The sequence below is a fragment of the Myripristis murdjan genome, chromosome 1, assembly GCF_902150065.1.
Source record: "Myripristis murdjan chromosome 1, fMyrMur1.1, whole genome shotgun sequence".
Lineage (NCBI taxonomy): Eukaryota > Metazoa > Chordata > Actinopteri > Holocentriformes > Holocentridae > Myripristis > Myripristis murdjan.
The window spans coordinates 39,060,440-39,072,988 of NC_043980.1; the positions used below are offsets into that span (position 1 = coordinate 39,060,440).

Here is a 12,549-nt window from a genome sequence, read left to right on the forward strand (position 1 = left end):
GTGGAATCCTCCAGTTGGGCCACGGTTTGCATTTGCATTTGTTTGCGTATTTTATCCATGTGGGGACAGGAGAGAAGTTGTGGGGTCGTGTCAGGTCCCAGGAGGAGGGCACTTGTGACTGGTCCCACCCTGATTCAAGTAATTTAGATGTGTGGGTCCACTGAATGTTGTGTGACAGGCTTTCATAAATTTTCCAGCTACCACCACCCCAGGGTGGTAACAACCACCCCTAATAACAAATGCATTCTACAAGTAACTTAAAATAAACACTAAACTTAGATGTGCAACTAGATGGTTGTTGGCCCAAAAGTGGTAAGTTCAACAGTTCACTTCCCCACAGTCCATGTATCATTTGTTCAGTTGTTTTTCAAAATAAACCTCCAATTAAAAGAGTCAAAAACAGATGCCAAGTGCAAACATTCCATTTTGTTTTTTTTTCATCCGACACAAGTGACATGACCGGGAAGTGACCGTTACTCACCAGAAGTTGGTAAAAATCTGTGAAGATGGATAGCTTTGACACTGTGGCCAGACTAGAGGATTCCACAGTGACAGGCTGTGTATCAGTTCAGGCTGATGGACAACTGGGCTGCAGCCTTTGAAGGACCCAGCCTTTGCAGTCCACAAAGGCCATGTCCCAGCCATGGTGGCTTTCATAAATTTTCTACCTACCTCTGCCCCAGGGTGGTAGCTAGAAAATGGTGGTAGCTCTCCAACCAACTCAAAGGACCCTTATTTGTGAATGCTGGAAACGAAATAAAGATCCGACAATCTATTTGGTTCTCCTGGTGGTTGCGTGTTGTTTGTTCTGAGGTCTCTGACATTTCTCCCACACGATCCCTGGTGTCTAGCAGCCATTGACTGGCATAACTCACCCAAACTCACATGTATTGCTGTGGTATGCAACATGCGTCTTATTTTGAAAAAATTCCAGGAAGTGTCATTTTTTCCTAATCTGGCTGACTTGACACTACGCACCTCTCTCTCTCTCTCTCTCTCTCTCTCTCTCTCTCTCTCTCTCTCTCTCTCTCTCTCTCTCTCTCTCTCTCAGAAAAAAACGCAGCGATGTTTCCATTTTAGTTGATCTGTCTGCCGCTTCCTCAGGAGGAACCCCAGAGTGTCCATGTCCCCTCTGCTCGGTGCGTAGGGAGCGCACCTCGGCCAAGCGGTAAGTGGTTCATATCGGGCTGATTTCCTGGGGCAGATTGGTTTGGACGGGGTGCTTAGCAGGGGGGTCTGCTGCAGGATGCTGAATTGATGGGCGTGTGTGTGTGTGTGTGTGTGTCTCCAGCAGCCACTTGTGACCTCAGTTTGATTCAGACCAAGCAGCAGTAAGGCTCATTTGACGCTGCAGTAGACATCCCGCCAGACAAAGCTTGGTGGGTGATTTATTCAAGGACACTGGGCGGCAGGTGCGTTTATTTCTTTGTTTCTCTCTCCCTCACACTCCTGGGACCTCAGCCTTACTTCATCCTTAATCCACTTCAGCCTCATCCCTGTCCAAAATAATACTACCAATACTAATACTAATTCTAATACTACTAATGATAATCAATATAATAAAATATTAGCGCAATCAAGAACGACACCAAATGAATGAATTTACTGATGAACAAGATCTGTTTATATTTATGTATTTATGTATTTATTTATTCATTTGTTGATTTATGTATTCAGTCATGCAGTACCATATGTAACTGATACTGTAGCCATAGGAACAATATTTAGCTGACCGGCTTCCCAAAATTTGCAAGCTAAGAAGCCCATTAGTGCTGCTACTAAGCTACTAGTAAACACTCAAAATTTGCAAGTCAGGTAACTCACATTTGCTAATACTGGTGCTGGTAGTTCTGATAGTCAGAATATCTTAGATTGTGTCACTGCATATTGATGTTATCATACATTGTATATGTATATTGTCTAAGGAATGGTCTTGTGATGAAATGTGTTCCTAAATTAAATTATGCAAATATCAAAAAAATCCCACAATAAATTAACACGTGTCATTCTGAGCCCCTTTCATATTTCACATATTCCCCAAACAATCTGTTTGAGGAATATGTGAATTATGAGGGGATAAAATGTGTCAAATGTATCTTGTAATTTTTGTCATCACAGTGAAGTGTAAAGGTCAGGTATGAGAATATGCTGCTAGTCCCAAAGTCTAATAATGTATCACACTGACCAAACAGTGGGCTTCTTTTGATAGCTCCTGCATTTAATAATTTATAACACTGACCCAAAACCAGAACCATTATCATCAAAGTCAGCCATCAAAGCTGAAGTTAAAACTTTTTCAGTTTTGTTTTGTTTTGGCAAAGTTTTCTTGAAATAAATGTTGTGTGTGTTCTGTGTGTTTAGCCACCACTAAGGATGTATGTGTGCTGCATCTTTTATCCTGTCTTGTTGATGTGGGACTCCTTCAGTTTTGTGAGATGCAGTGACAAGCGTGATCTAGTGATCGACGCACAGCTCTAGGCAGCAGTTTGTCTTTTAAAAATATACCAAAAGCAATGGCAGCGAGGTCCCCCTACATTTTTCCATAATCTCTGCAAAGAGGGAGATGCACTGGAGAGGCCTATCTTCAATAATCAAGTCAGTAACCCTAAAAAACCCCATAGTCCCAAAGGAAGGAAACGCAAACAGCAGAAAGATCTAGGCTATGTTGAAAAAAATAAAATAGGTCAGTTTACAAGTCGAGGAATAATCATTTGAAGATGCAATCACTTGTGCTACTTTTCCAATTTGAATATTAGTCATATTTACTGCAGAATTCTCAGATGACACTGTTTAGTAGCCTAATTATAGGTCTATGATTCTCTGCTCCTCATGCATTAAAAATAAAATTACTTGCAGCTATACTGGCGTAATGATACTTAACCGAGGACATGTTTGTTTGTCTGTCATTGTTCTGCACATATATGTGCATGTGCGTGTGCGTGTGTATGTGCCTATGCCCATTATAATTGCACACACACATCTACTGTGGTGTGTAGACAAAGGAAATATGATATGAAAAAACCCAAACAGTAAAAGTACAAAGACAGGGTAAAATGTGTAACTTCATCCTTTATTTATTCAGCTCCCAAAAAGATGACCTGGGTCAGCCTCAGGCCAGGCCCATGTGATTTCTTAATGCTAAGATGAGCAGAAAATCCATCTCAGTGAGACGGAACAGGCTAAATGTTCCTGTAGTGATGAAGAAACTCTTGTGCCTCCTGCACTTTTGTCTAGTTACAGGATGGTGATGATTTCGGAGGTTGGGCCTTTGTTCATCTTAACATCATATCTGGCCAGAGGATTGCCGTCAAAATCATCTGTTTCTGTCCAGTGTGTGTCCTGTTAGGGTCTGATCCAAACTAAATTCACTGAGGAAAAACATCCAGTCTTCCAGGCCGCTCCTGTGAGAAATGTTATCAGTCTAACTTTACAGTATGTTGTGGTCATATCAGCAAAGTACACTGGAACTCCTGAAGGACCATACCAGTGACTCTGCATGCTTAGCATCATATCTACAAAACATATTAACCTCATGTTTCTGCTAATCTTTTCCAAAAGCAAGCAGTCGTATTCTAGAACTCACATATCATGTTTCCTATCTTTTATCCTGCCACTGGTTTCCATTCTAAGATATGAAACACTGCGATATGAACTTTCAGCACTGTTGTGTTTGATGACTTGAAACTGGAAAACTGGTGGAAAATCTCCCTGGGTAAACGTTTGCTTTACACAGCCAATCATCAGTTCCATGGTTTAAAAATAGCTGTGACTTTGTTAGTCAGAGAAACAGAACATTATAAGATGGGTGTTTCAACCAAAAATTTTAACAGAATTAAGGGATTTTGGTTATATGTTGAGATTTTTTTTAGTACTCCCACATGATTTGTGAAATGGTTTGATGGAAGGGTGGCATGGAAATGTCACAGGCTGGCAGACAGATTAATAGATAGAAATTATCACTTTTGCTATTGACCAGACACCACAAACCGACCCACATACAGACCCACAAGCATGAGCCAGTTCCGATTTTTCTAATTTCTTCAGAGTTAAAATAATGTTACCTTATTCTATCAGTAGTTATCTGTCTGTCAGCGGTGAAATTGCTGTGTCACCTTATGCCACATTCACTTGCACTTAGACAGCGTATTTTCAGTCTTGTAAATTGTGATCAGCGACAACATTAAAAAACATAAACATAAAAACAAAACAAAAATTGTTCTCTCTCTTACTGTAATATTCTCTTCAAAATTCAAATTCAAGTCAAGGCATTTGACTATCTTGCAGGAGTGCATGACTAAAGGCCGGATTATGCTTCTGCGTAAGCGGAGCGTACGGGGGTTGTGCGAAGCTTACGGAGGTTGTGCGACGGCTGCAGAGCCTTGCTGCGCACCTCCGAAAAATTGTAACTACGCGTACCATGTAGCCCCCAATGCAGGCCCCCCACTGACAACAAGAGCTATGACTGGTCCGCCGAACTACATCATTTCCGCCATTTCGCCCCTTCGGAGTCACGTCCTGTTGTTGTGCTGGCAGTGTCATTTTTAAAAGAACTGCTGTTGTGATCGCATCTCGACTCCTCAGTTAATTTCAGTTGTTTAGAAAGTTTGGATCAAGCTGGATCTGGATCTACTGCTGCTCCTTTTAAAAATAGCGCTGCCGGCACAACAACAGGAAGAGCAGCGACCATATGCCACAGGGTCTAGTAGTTAGTTAGTTAGTTAGTAGGTCTGCAGAAAAAAAAAAAAAAAAACGCGCCCCATACCGTTATGGCGGAGAATTGCTTAGGATGTTTCGCAGAGGTATGTTGAACACACACGCCCTGTGTGGCAACTGTGTGCGGTTTGCGTCAAGTCTCCGCAGAACCATAATCCGGCCTTAATGAGCTAACAAACAATTTCTGTTGTAGGTCATGCCAGATCACTGATTTTTGATTTGTGTTCAACTACCCCGGTGGCTAACCTGATCGAGATGTACCATGTATCAAGACCACAGCAGCCTGGGTTCAAATCTGCCTGCCAAATAAAGCAGATATTCATAAAAGAGAACCTATTTCCAGGTCTAGATAATTGCAAATACAGTTCAAGTTTATCACTCCAAATCACTCTTTACAGTCTCAAAGGACTTTAGAGGGCCTAATATGAAAACAAAATGTTAGCAATAAACATCAGTTAGGTGTAGTGTTACAAGTAGTTCAAATTTACAAGCTCCTATGAAATGTCCCCTGAATATCCTCTTTAGCGTTGTCACTAACTGCCCACTCACACAGCCTTTTGGCAGTTAAATCACCTCCCTTTAGTACTTTAAAGAAGCCCAGTAGCACTCATTACATGCATTCAAAGTCCCCTGGGAGGAGACACCGCCTGGGTCTGAGCCGGTAGGACAACCAGTCTCTCTCCCTGGGGCTACAAGGGAATGGACTGTTATGACAGTTTTTGAATTTGGACTGTGATGAAGCTGTTTTTAACTAGTGCAATTTTTTTACTCTCTCAGGTAGTACAATTTGACTTTGACCCTTCCTTGTTGTCAAAAGTGTGGCAGACTAAATAAAACAAGTTTGACAAGAAACTATTCAATTTTCTGTAGCTTCTTGCTTACTGTTTTCCTCACCACAGTCAAGCAGGTTTTCAGCCAACAAAACCCTTTACTGTTATGAGCTGCTCAAGCACCAGACAGACTGCTGCTACCGGCTGCTAGACATAGTTGCTACATCATCTAATACTGCTGTCACTTAAACTTGGACATCAGAGTTTCCATAGTTCAACCGTTCTTGTTAATAGGCCATAGGTGAAAAGTTTTGTTGACAGTTTCGACTGCAGCTGCCGTCTTCTTCGGAGTGTCATGTGATGTTATGACTTCTGTGTGTTATCACCCCACCTGGTGGTGGGATGAACGTGTCCCCAGGCGTGCGTCTGGTAGAAAACCTCCTGGCATGTGCGTGTGTGAGTGGGGCGCCCTGCTGTCAGGTAGACAGCAGGGGGCACCCCTGAGACTGTGTCCCAGGTGTGGGAAAGTTGGTAGGCTCCCTCATCTCGGCTTACAGTCATTGGGGCCTGCTTCCGAATTTTGACCGCTTCTTTGATCCACCGATGGAATTTGTTGCTTTCCGTTCTAATGACCTTGGCTGCATCCTAGTCCAATAAATGGTTTTCTCTCTTACAGTGATCTGAAATGGCATTTCAGATTTTCCTGTGTTGCTTTCATTTTCAATGCACGGGTGAGCATTGCAGATGTTTCTTTCTCACATTCATTCTGGTGTTCCTTCTTACGTGTGCTGAACTGTCTTCCTGTTTCTCCTATGTATGTCTTATTGCAATTTTGGCAAGGGATCTCATATATCATATCATACTTTGTCTTGGGGGCGATCTGATCCTTAGGGTGTACTAGGATTTGGCGCAGCTTGGTGCACGGTCTTACTGGTGTGCTGATGTGATGTTTCTTCATCGCTCGCTGGACGCGCTCTCTGATCCCCCTGACGTATGGGAGGGTGACCATGCCCAGGTTCTCTGATTTAGACTTTGAACCTTTTTTCTTTTTCTCCTCCTTGGTGTTCCTCTGGACCTCTCTCTTGCCTTTGTTTATGACCCTGGATGGGTAGTTGCAGGCTTTGTGCGCCTGTTTGATATGGGCCTCCTCCTCCTCTCGGTCATGGTTATCCGTGATGATGCTGCTGCGATCATATAGGGTGCGGACTTCTGATAGCTTGTGTGCTGTGGGGTGCTCTGAATCCCATAGTAAGTATTGGTCTGTGTGGGTGGGTTTACGATACACTTTGATCTTGATATTGCCCTCCTCATCATGGTGAATTTTCATGTCCAGGAAGGTGATGGACCTATACTTTTCCTCCTCATGAGTGAATTTGATGTTACCTGTCGTGTCTATAGAATTTTGGTCCGTGAGTGTTTCTGTGTGGCAGGTCTTGATTTTCTCCAGGATGTCATCCACATATCTCTTCCAGAGGGACAGTCCACATTCTTCAGGTGCGGTGGTTATGGCCTTGGCCTCCAGGTCTTCCATGAAAAATCTGCTCATAATTGCTGAGAGGGGTCTCCTATGGCAAACCCTTCCTTCTGTCTGTATACAGTCTCCCTAAAAACAAAATATGTGGACTTGGCTACAAAAGATAGCAGCTGGATTATGTCATCCACTGTAAGATTTGTTTGTTGTTTGAGTGTTGGATCTGTTCTGAGGCGGTTCTGTACTGTGCTTATAGTGACGTTCACTGGGGTTTTTGTGAAGTGAAAAAACTACATTGTGGGATATGAACATCTCATCTGATTCTACTTTGATAGTGCTTAGTTCTTGTGCCAGCTGCTTGTGGACTTTCCCACACCTGGGACACAGTCCTGCAGGGTCGCCCCCTCCCCGAGCACACGCCAGGAGGCTTCCTACCAGCTGCAGTCGAAACTGTCAGGTAACAAAATGTTTCACCTATGGCCTATTAACAAGAACGGTTTTAACTATTATATACAGATGGCCAAATGAACTTGATCGCTACATCAGAGTTTCCACCCTGTAAATTTCTAATCAGCAACAATATTGTATTTTTTTTATATCGATTAAAGTAAAGTGGCAGCTGGGATGACAAGGCCTTTTTGTAAGGTGGCAGCTGCCACCCTGTGCCACCCCATAGATCTGCTGTTGGACAATTCCTGGAAAATGGAAAATTGTTGAAGTTATTGTTTGTTAACAATATATTCATGTCATCAGCATATAAAATTTCAAGGACAGGAAAATTAAACTTTGTTAGAGTGTCAAGTTGTATAGTGACATGGAAGTTACATGAGTTAGGGCTTGGACCACTTATCAGTAATTCAAGATAAATCAGTGGTTGAATGGTGAAATAGTTCCCAGTGAATATCAAATAGTATTTCTACTTGAAATGCCCATCACTAGTCCTGACCACACTCATGTCTGCAGGACTAGCATCAGATTTTTATATGCAAAATGGATCCTAGATCAGTACTTGTAAGATTTATTGTCCAGTCTAGTATTCTCCTTCTGATAAGGGCAGATCTAGGTTTTAGAAAGTAACGCAAAAGTATAGTAATTAGTAACGTAATTACTTGGTAGAGACAGGAATTAGTAAAGTAATTTGATTACAACCCTGAGGTAATGAAGTCACAAATAAAACTGTGGATGTTGTGGACAGGCTGCCCATTAATGTTACTGAGAGGTACTTGCACCAGAAAAAACTTTATCTGATAAAAAACAAGGAAGTTTATCCGTTTTCAAGACCAGTGGTTTGGCGCCTCCCTGTGGCCAAAACACAAAGTGAGGCCAACAGAGCTGATTCTTTGCCAACTTTATACTGTTGTTAATGTAATAAAACAAAAATATTGGTAATTATGGATAATTTGACCCAATATATAAATTTTTCAAAATTGCATATGGTACCAACATAATCTGCTTTCTTGCCATGTGCTAAAAGGGTTGCTTTGGGAGATGCGTTGCTGCACTACAAAAGGGAATGAAGAGATAGAAATCCAGTGTTGTGGATTAGCAGCCCAGGGGAGCACAGAGCAACTAATGAGGATATTTCACCACCTTCTAGACTCATAACACCCAGGGAACTATAGAACCCAATCCCTACCAAAGTTCAGTTTTGCTTTAAAGATAATTGCATGTCCAATAGAGGATGTAATATCAATAAATACTGAACCATCTTTTACAAATCCATGGGCAGCTAAGGACACCTCAGTCCTGGAAAATCTGTTCTCAACCACAGCAGATTATGCAACAGAGCCCACACTGTTTGACCTGGCAACATTCAGCATTGTTCTGTCTCTCTTTCTCTCTATCTTTTTCACTCTGTTTCCTCCTTCCATGTCATTGCCTGTCCTTACAGTACAGGAGGTCAGTGATGACATCTGCAAAAGATTATCCAGCTCTTCCTGGTTCCTAACCACATTGCCATGGCAACAGGAAGAAAAGGTAGGTCCCTTGCTGCATGTGACCATATTTGCGAGTGTGGGACTGTCTTTGTTGCATGCTTGTATAGATATAACTAGCAAGTCTGTGTGCGTTGTGGCTTTTGTGAATGACACAAGTTTTGAACTTCTTTTCAACATTTTTTCTTGAACCTGTTCTCAGTGGCTCTTCTATGGGATGACCAGTGGGAACCGAGTCTTACTGGTTAAGAGCTGTTCTTTTTTCTTTCTTTCTTTTTTTTTTTTTCAACGTATACTACCTGGCAACCTCATTATGAATCCCAGATAGAGTGGGAAAATAATATGGACTGGGTAAAAAATACTCACATTGTTAACTTTAGAGTTATTGTTGGGTAAGAGCTGCTGCCTTTTTAGCCAACAGGCAACAAACACAACTAATTTTCGGACCAGTAACCGGATGGTCTTGCCCAGAACTCAGTTAGGATTCAGAATGATACCGAAATCGTTTTAAGGATAATAATAATAATATTATTAGTTATGATAACAGATGTTATGTTGGCTTAAGACTTTGTGGTGGTTTGTTCCCAAGTGCAGTTACTTAACAGTTGAAAGGAATAGAGCACTAAGGAGAAAATAAATAAATAAATAAAAACACAACACCTGTGCCTGTAAGACTGATCATATTTAAGCAGCATAGGAATGACCTTATATGCCCATATGACCTAAAACTCATAGATAAGAACAGACAAATAGATAAATAAATAAATAAGAGGCCAGTAAAATGTACAAAATTAAATAAATAGCTAAAAATTAAAATACTGTATTTCCCCAATTAATAGCCTGGGCGTTTAATACGCAAAATCAACTTGGACCCCAGGCTTTTAAAAGAACCAGGCGGCTATTCGCTGCAGGCCTTTATTTATTTTTACACAGACCTGCACCATGCCATTATTGTGATGACAGTTACTGTCCAACATATTTTTTTAGTACAAAAGTACTGTAAGGCATAATATCCCCCCTCAACTTGAGTACTGGGCATAAGGTAAACATATCTGTACATACAAACATAGTGCAAACCGTCAAATTGGCGTGCTGCGAGTCGTTCCCTCTGACACTACCGTTTTCTGTCAAAATAAGAGTTAGTCGGTCATTTAAGATTACGGTACACCTTTTTTTCTAACGTTAACTAGCTCTCTTATTTTGACAGAAAACGGAAGTGCAGCAGTTATTGTGCGGCTAACTGTTTACTTCTGCAAAAATAAGGTGAATAGCCTTATTTTGGGTTTACCGCAATATAATGCAAATAGTTGGCCATCACCCCAGATGTTAAAAAGAACCAGACGGCTATTTGCGGCCCGGTGATTAATTGGTGAAATACGGTAATCCCTGTGAAAAAGCACATTAATAGATTCAGCACTTTAATATTGTGCTGAATCTCTGTTGTATATTGAAGATTAACTGAGTCACCCCACACCTAACCCCTGGAGAGAAAAAAAAAGAAAACAAAAGAAAACAGCTCTCGAAAAGGAACAGAGCCATAAGAGCCAGTTCCCATCACTAGTGTTTGTGTACATTCAATAGCCATTGTATAGTGTTGCCTCAAGAACCACCAAGATTCTTCAAGACCTGGATTTGACAGGTCCTGAAAACCTTTGGCCATTTTCAGCCTCATTTATGAATACCTTGGCGAGTTTACATGTCCATGTAAAATAATATAAACTAAAGCATATCGCTGACGCTGAGCACATCTTTTCAGCTGTTTTTTTGTGCATCCTAGTCTCTCAAAGAGTGCATGAGGTGGAGACATCTTGAGTTCAGGACCTTTTTTCACATGTCATCCCCCTTTTTTCCCAGTGTTTTCTGTCTGTCTCTGTATTGATTGTGTCCAATAAAGGTGAACATGAAAAAAATGCATTAGGGGACCTTAATAATCCCCGAGCATTATAACACCATCTCAGAAATGGTATATAAGGAAGAGGAGAACATGCACAAACGTGAACTTCTAGAACAAAGAAAATGAAAAGAAGTACCTCAGTGATGCAGAAACTGAGCTGTTACCCAGTGCGGCCCCTAAAAACGCTGACGTATGGGAGGAAAGAGCCAGGAAAGGAAGGAGAGAAGTTAAAAGGAAGTGGTTTGATACACTGTGAAGTAGGAACAACAGACTGCTGCAGCTTCTCAAACCCCTGAGCACATCAGTTCAACACATGATTGTGGATGTGTCCGACTCGGCACAGTCCTAGATGGGAACAGTGACATCATGCCCAGCTCTGAAAATATTCACCTGCTGACAGGCTCAGTGGAACCAAACTCTTTGGGCTGTGGGCTGACTGGTAGGAAAATAATGTGGTGTGCAAGTTCTCACTTGTTCGCAAGACCCAAAAGGACAAGTTCAGATTCATAGTTCACAATTTTGAATTTTACTACATCCACAGTCCTAAAAATGAGCTAGTCTACTGTATTTTCTTCTTGTTTTTTTTTAATGAGCTGCTCTGAGGTATTGTTTTTCAGTAGAATCTTCTCCATCCATCCATCTCCAGCCCCAAATCATTGCCACTACTCAAACCAAATAAATTACCGTATAGTACTATGGAATCCCAGACAGAGATTACTTTTAAAAGCTGAGAAAAACCGATGTGAGTCCAGACCATTTGGGATTTTGTGGCATTTTAGCCATTTAAGGAGTCTCTAATTAGCAGAATAAACAGACAGTAGTTGAAATCTACACCAAATTAAAATTAGTTTCAAAGTAGCGTACCAGCGATTTTGCATGTTTAGCTTAATATCTTCAAAATCTATATACTTCTCATTTCTGCTGATCTTCTCCCAGAGCAAGCAATTGTATTCCAGTATTTCCCATATTATTTGTCCTCCCTTTCATCCAGTCATTGGTTTCCATTCATTCCACTACAATGTGAAAATGAACTTTCAGAGATGTTAGACTTTCTCATCCAGATCAGAACATTATAAGGTGTATGTTTCATCCAAATTTTCTAATTTGAAACTTGAGGGATTTTGGTTATATGCTGGAAAATTCTTAGTACCCACTGTCTGGAACCCATTTTTATACTTATCTGCATTATCTGCTTTGTTCATGCATGTTTATGAACTAAAGGTGTTATTTTGGGAGCTGGTTTGATGTGGAAGTGGATGGAGAGATATAAATACTGTATTGTGGCTGCCCAGGGGAGCAACTAATGAGGATATTTCACCACCAGTTCAATTTTGCTTTATCATTAACAATGTTTGCTTTGCTAAATCAGTTGTTTGGAATTGATCTGCACCCACATGAGAAGTCTTTCTCTCCCCAGCTGACGTCAGTGTTGATGCAAGCAGAGGTTGCAGGGACATTTGAAATGTCTTTTGTCTGTTTGTGACCAGGTTCCACCTCCAAGGGGGGTGGGGTGCGTTTCCCTGACGATGATGAGCCCCCTGGCTCTCCGACACGGCGAGACGACCAGTCAAACAATGCAACCCTCATCGCCATCTCAGAAAAGGATGGCAGCTATCTGGTCAAGGTGTGTTTCTATGTGTGTGTTTGTTTTTGGCAAGGTTGAGATCTGAGGATACACACCAACATTCATGCTCCGTGTAGCCTGTACACTTTCACTATTCAACGTCTGTTGCCCTACTTGGATGTGATTATTTTAAACCCAATTAT

The 12,549-nt window shown here is 41.4% G+C and overlaps 1 protein-coding gene across 4 annotated transcripts in view; it reads left to right on the forward strand.

Annotated features, from left to right (window-relative positions):
- Positions 1–1,085: 1,085 nt before the first annotated feature.
- LOC115367819 (UPF0687 protein C20orf27 homolog) overlaps positions 1,086–12,549 on the forward strand; it is a 27,688-nt gene continuing 16,224 nt past the window's right edge. For 2 of the 4 annotated variants that reach the window (XR_003928967.1, XM_030063754.1), the window contains exons 1-4: positions 1,086–1,168; positions 1,292–1,412; positions 8,846–8,931; positions 12,270–12,406. Coding sequence is in view for 3 of the 4 variants with exons in the window: in XM_030063754.1 (XP_029919614.1) it covers positions 8,913–8,931; positions 12,270–12,406 (156 nt within the window). In the remaining variant the exon portion in view is untranslated. The remainder of the gene's footprint in view (positions 1,169–1,291; positions 1,413–8,845; positions 8,932–12,269; positions 12,407–12,549) is intronic. The other 2 variants (XM_030063777.1, XM_030063768.1) reach the window with 2 other exon arrangements.